We start from the raw sequence: 6,315 nt of genomic DNA, 5'->3' as shown, positions 1-6,315 counted from the left end.
ACAATATATACAGATTACTAATGCTCAAGTGACTATAATGTTGCCTGTTGCCACCGCACTGGTGGGGGCGCTGGTTGTTACGTCTTGAATAGTGGGTAAGCTTGGTGTTCCAACGAGTCCAGGAATTTAATGTCTTCTCCCGATGAAGTCCGGGACCGTAGGGACGTCCAGTATTTTGTGAAGAGTCGGTGGTTTTTCGTTCTCACGTGCTGCAGTCCGTACGATCTTCCACAGTACGGAATTTTGTAGACGAAGCTGTGTACCATCGTTGAGCTAGATGAACAAGGGGGCACCGTATTGGAGCGCTGCACAGAGTATGCTCTTGTATATTTGAAGTTTTAACTGGAGGGAAAGGGCCGATGATGTTAGGAGATGGTGTAGGCGGTAGGATTTCCTTCTGACTATTTCTGTTTTTTTATAAAGATGTATACAAAACTTTAGATGTTGCTCCAGTTTTATACTCAAATAGACTATGACATTGGATGGGGACATTATAGAGTTTTCCTTAAGCCCTTTATTAAGCTAAGTTAACCCATAACTTTATATTTTTTTTTAATCCTGCCATTTCTACTATACGGGATGCAGTAACTCATATACTAGAAACAACTGTCAAATAAGACGTATTGAATACCACGCCTACGAAAGGAATAGACCCCCGCCTTGGTAGCATACCCCCCTCCATTATACTCCCACTATTAAGCGTTCCTGGCTGGAACCGTTCCAAGCAGCTCCGAGTGCGTATGAGGTTCCGCAGAACGGCTCCTGCATTTATGAACCATGGCAAATAAATTTAAGTTGGCCTGTAAGTTGAAGATAACATATTGTTGTTATATATTTTGTGAATTTTAGAAAGTACTATCGTATTTTTAAAAATTTTAATATACTAAAACATTTTTAGTCTATTAATTAGTACTTTTACAATTATTTGTTAAAACAGTTGTGTCTAATGCTTGTTGATGTATTGGAACATTTAAACAATTATTGTTTTGCTTATTATTTTAGAATGTATTATTTTTTTTTTATTAAGAAATTACTGTTTTGGATATTATTTATATAAAATATTTGATGAAGTTTTGAGCATACAGACTGATTGATAGAATTAGTGATATTTTTGAATATTTAGCCATTACATTGCAGAAAACAACAAACATTTCTTTTAGTGTTTTTTCGTTGTCCTTGATTTGACATTTATCAACTCTTAATTTTTCAAATTCTTAATTGTATAATGTTTTCATATTATGTAGCTTTAATTACAAATTCACATTTTATTTACTTTTTCAGGTACAAGTAATTCTGGTGTTTATGTATTGAAAGAAATGACTGATGAGAAATCTAGTTGTAAGTTTTCTGTTTATAAACTTTTAAATATTACAAAATTTAGTGGGATCCTTAGGATTTTTAGTAATTCTTGAATTTATTACTGACCCAGCAGGAGTGCCCTACTTTTTTTATCCCTTAAAAGGTGTCCTGTAAGCATTTATCTCATGATGGATTTTTTTTATATAATTGGATGTGATGATGACAAAATTCTTTACAATTACTCTCAATGCAATTAGAAATTGTAGCTTTTCCATCAGGGGCTGAGGAATCCTAATTTCTTTCTTTTTTTTTTTTTTAAAACAAATTTGATCCTTTTTTCTCAACTTTATTCTTTTTAAAACCTTCCAACGTTTCGACCACTCAGGTCATTTTCAAGGATACCTTTACTTTGTTGTCATTTTCTCTTTTATAATTCTTAAAAATGCCAGCTAATTGCCTTTGTCCCATCTATAACTTCTTCTATATAACTCTTTCTTAAATTTAAAACTTGTACTAACCACTTCTCTTCTTTCTTTCATTTACATTTGCTAGCAAATATATATAATATATTAATAATAATTAATCTAATCCTAGTTTCTTAAATGATCTAAGAGCTTCTCGCCTCGGCTCATGATGTAAAAAATAAATGCAAGAGGCGTCCAGATGAGCAAAATGCTCAAATGAGAAAAAAAAAAGATATCATGTTAGGAGTGTACTGGTAAGAGAAACGGTCAGTCTTACCGTTGTGATGAGGCCAGAACAAATCTGAATTGAGTATAGGCAGGGAGGAAAAAGAGCGAGTGACATAAAAAAGCAGAAATTATAACATCAATGGAATAACGGAAGGTAGACAAAAGTATAAATGCAGATAAAATACTAAAAATATGTGCAAAATATTCAGGCTTACACCTCTTACAGGTTAAGAGATTCCATGGCAGAATAAAAAATATTTAGAATTTTGAAAGCAGGTTCTGTTAAATAACTTATCATATTTTGTTCATATTGACTTTTACCATAATGTATATGTACATCCTTATTAATTAATTATGGGACAAAGAATAGCTGAAATGTTAATATGCTGATTTAATGGTACTCATCATAGACCTTGGTTCATAGGATCTATCAATTATATTACTGTAGCCCTAGGTAAATCAAGGCTGTCAAATAACATTGGACTATATTAATCGGTGGGCAGCGAACAGATAATGTATGAGGAGTTAAAAATTACTACTGAAAGTTGTAAAAAACAATTGTTAGGTTTTCTATTTCACACAACCTGTTTAGGAATTAATGTATTTTGTTTATAATTTTACTTAAGTACACATCGTTTTAATTTCTGTTATTCCATTAACTTTATGCTTACTGTTTCCTTTTCATAATTTTTGTCCTCTATAACCTGATTGAGTACAATAGATTATTGTTATAGTAATCCTGAAACATAAACATTTAATTTATTTTTATATTCATTTCCTAGGAAAATTAAACATAGTGGTCTCTTGGCTACTTTTGGCATTCTATCAACAGTGATGTTCTAAGATCTTATGACACCCAGCTATGTTAGAATCACGCATTGCAACTATACCAATTAGTTCTTGATAATGAATATTTGTCTAAATTTTTAGTTTGTTTATTATAGTCTGTATTTTTTCCATATAATTAATACACGCCCCTATTAATTTTTGGAATTTTTGCAGTACCTGCAGTTTATATATATATATTTTTATTATTTTTTTTTTGCTAAATCATAATATGGTCCGAATGAATTTATTTATAAAATATATATTGATCTTTTCTTGGCTTGTTTCAATTATTATTCTAATGTTGGCAGGTGGACTTACTCAAGTAAAGCAAGAAGAACAAGAAACTCTTTCAGATGAAGGTTAGTTATAATTATTTTATCAAATATCAAGCGGGAGCGATAGTTTTCTAAATTTGATCATATTTTACTGTATCTGCTTATTTTTTCACAATTCCCTGCCTAGCCATTTCTGGCATATGGAATGCGGCAGTAACTCTTCACTGTCAAAACAGGCTTACTAAATACCACACCTACAAGAGGAATAGACCCCGCCTTCTGGTGTCACTCACCCTGGAAGCATTCCAGTTAAGCGTTTCCAATTAACAGCTCGCCATAACACCAAACGTGTATTAGGTTCCGCAGAACGGTTTATGCAGTTCTGAACCATCTGAAGTACATTTTAAGTTGAAGATAACATTTCATTTTTATAAATTTTGTGAATTATAGAAAGCTCTAGTTGTCTTTTTTAAAATTTTACTGTACTAAAACATTTTCAGTTTAATAACAGCAGTTATGTCTAACCCTTGTTGATGTATCGGAACATTTAAACAATTACTGTTTTGCTTATTTTTTAAAATGTATTATTTTTTTTTTTAAAGAAATTACTTTTTTGGATTTTATTTATATGAAATATTTGATGAAGTCTTGAGGATTCAGACTGATTATTGGAATTAGTGATCTTTGTAGATATTTAGCCATTTCATTGCAGAAAAAAACAAACATTTCTTTTAGTATTTTGTTGTTGACCATAGTTTGGAAAATTTTAAATTCTGAAATGACTGATGAGAAATCTAATTGTCAGTTTTCTATTTATAAACTTTTTAATATTACAAAATTATTTAGGATCCTTATCATTTTTACTACTTCTTGAATATTATTAACCCGGCATAAGTGCCCTACTTTTTGGCCTCTAAGAGGTATTGCAAGAGAATTTATCTCATGGATGTGATAATGACAAAAATCTTTATGATTACTCTCAAAGCTATTTGAAATTGAAATTGGAAATTGTAACAAGTGGCAATAACAACATCAAAAGGTTATCGAAAGGTAGACAATATAATAGTATAAATAAAACAGGTGAAATAATAGTAAAATATAATACGTCAATTATTTAAAAGTAAAATGCTCAGGGCTTAAGAGGTTCCATGGCAGAATATAAAATATTTAGAATTTTGAAAGCTAGTACTGTTAATTAACTTATCACATTTTTATCCTTAATGGATATATACAACCTTACTAATTAATTATGGGACAAATAATAGCTAAAATGTTGGTATACCAATTTCAACCTGGGTTGAAAGCTATTAACTATAACACTGCAGCCCTTGATAAGTCTAAGTTTAATAGAATAAAACTGGACTATATTAATTGGTAGTCAGTGATCAGATAACGTATGCTGATGAATATTTTTTCTCCATAAAAACCATAATATAATCTGAACATAGATAATTAGGTTATTTATTTCCCAATGAATAGGTTGTCACTCGGCTACTTTTGGCATTCCATCTACAGTGATGTTCTAAGATCTAGTGTCTCCCAGCCATTTTGGGATCACATATTGGAACTATACCTTTTAGTTTTTATTGATAGATATGTCTAAAGTTTTAGCTTGTTTATAATACAAGTGTCTTGATATTCTTGACAGAATCACTAATGAGCAAGATTTCTTTAGCCGTGTGATCACAGGTAATGAATGATGAATTTTTTAATAGGATCCTGAGACCAAGAGGCAAAGTGAAGAGTGGCATACTGCAAACTCTCCTTGACCGAAGAATGAGAAAATCGGAAATCATATCAATGCTGATTTGATTTTTTGACAGAATAGGAATCGTCCAAAAAGAATTTGTTTCTTCAGGACAAACTGTTAACCATGTTTTTTATAAAGACGATCTTGAAAGGCTCAGAATAAGGGTCATTTGTATGAGACCAGACATTGCAGACAAATGTATGCTCCATCATGACAACGCCCCATGTCACACTGCTCTCTCCATAACAGAATTTTTGACCTCAAAAGGCATTCCTGTGATTCCCCAGTCCCCCTATTCACTCGACCATAGTCCCTTTGATTTTGCTTTTTCCTAACCTGAAAAATGTCCTCAAAGGATGTTATTTTGGGACTTTAGAAAACATCCAAAGGAGTGTAACGGACATGTTGAAGACCATACCGTGTGAAGACTTCCAACAATGAGAACAACATCTCCTTTGGTGTGTAGTTGCCCAAGGGAACTACTTTAAAAGAGATAACATTGATGTTTCAAAAAAATAAAAACTTTGGTTAGTAAAAAGAATCAGTCTCATTACTTCTCTGCCACACCTCGTACCTTTTAGTTCTTAATAATAGATATGTCTAAATTTTTAGTTTGTTTATTATAGTCTGTATTTTTTTCATATAATTAATACACACCCCTATTAATTTTTGGAATTTTTGCAGTACCTGTGGTTTCTATCAAAGAAGAAGACGATTGGATGGTTGATTATGGTGAGAAAAATATTAACTATATATCATCTTTGGTTTAGTTGTTATTTTAATTGAGCTTCTTTCTTTATAATTTTTGTTCTTAAGAATCTAAAAGTCTGCTATTGAAATACTTTCTAGATCGATAGGAACTACTATCACTAACAATACTTCACCAATGAGCATAAAAAGTTTTAGAGAAAACAACTTACCTCGTCATATACAGGCATTATTAACAGAAAAACGCCGGGCAAGAGCGAGGTGGCACCGAACATGATATCCCTCGGATAAAACTCATTACAATAAATTGACTAACAGACTAAAAGCAGAAATTAGAAAACACAGAATACAAAATTTCTAGAACTTGACAGAAAACTTAAATACCACTGACAAATCATGGAGAACTTCTAAAAAGCTACTAAAATACAAATCTTTAAACCATCCACTTCTCACTGAAAATAAGACTTGGACACGATCTATGAAGAAAAAACTCAAATGTTCGGCGAACACCTCTTCAAAACTTTAAACCCCCATCCTGATATCCTTAATCCAACCCATCTTGAACATGTTGTAGCAGAGATTACAATTCCACTCCAAATGACCCTTGCTCCTAATGCCTTTCATCCCTCAGAAATAATGAACATCATCTACCAATTACCTTCTAAAAAAGCTCCTGGCCACGATCTTATCACAGCACACATTCTGAAACAACTCCCTCGTAAAGCCATTCTATTCCTTACCTATATCTATAATGCTACGCTCC

The 6,315-nt window shown here is 32.1% G+C and overlaps 1 protein-coding gene across 3 annotated transcripts in view; it reads left to right on the top strand.

Moving 5' to 3' along the window:
- The window catches only part of LOC106681367 (zinc finger Y-chromosomal protein 1), a 25,410-nt gene continuing 19,095 nt past the window's right edge, over positions 1-6,315 (top strand). Inside the window, exons 1-3 of one of the 3 annotated variants that reach the window (XM_067053076.1) lie at positions 1-802; positions 1,282-1,338; positions 3,128-3,178. In XM_067053076.1, coding sequence (XP_066909177.1) covers positions 778-802; positions 1,282-1,338; positions 3,128-3,178 — 133 coding nt within the window. In that variant the 5' untranslated portion in view covers positions 1-777. The remainder of the gene's footprint in view (positions 803-1,281; positions 1,339-3,127; positions 3,179-6,315) is intronic. The other 2 variants (XM_067053078.1, XM_067053077.1) reach the window with 2 other exon arrangements.

The sequence above is a fragment of the Halyomorpha halys genome, unplaced genomic scaffold (assembly GCF_000696795.3).
Source record: "Halyomorpha halys isolate HHAL.00 unplaced genomic scaffold, Hhal_1.1 Scaffold331.1, whole genome shotgun sequence".
Taxonomy (NCBI): domain Eukaryota; kingdom Metazoa; phylum Arthropoda; class Insecta; order Hemiptera; family Pentatomidae; genus Halyomorpha; species Halyomorpha halys.
The sequence above is the reverse complement of the archived record's forward strand: the minus strand, read 5'-3'. Positions and strand labels throughout refer to the sequence as shown.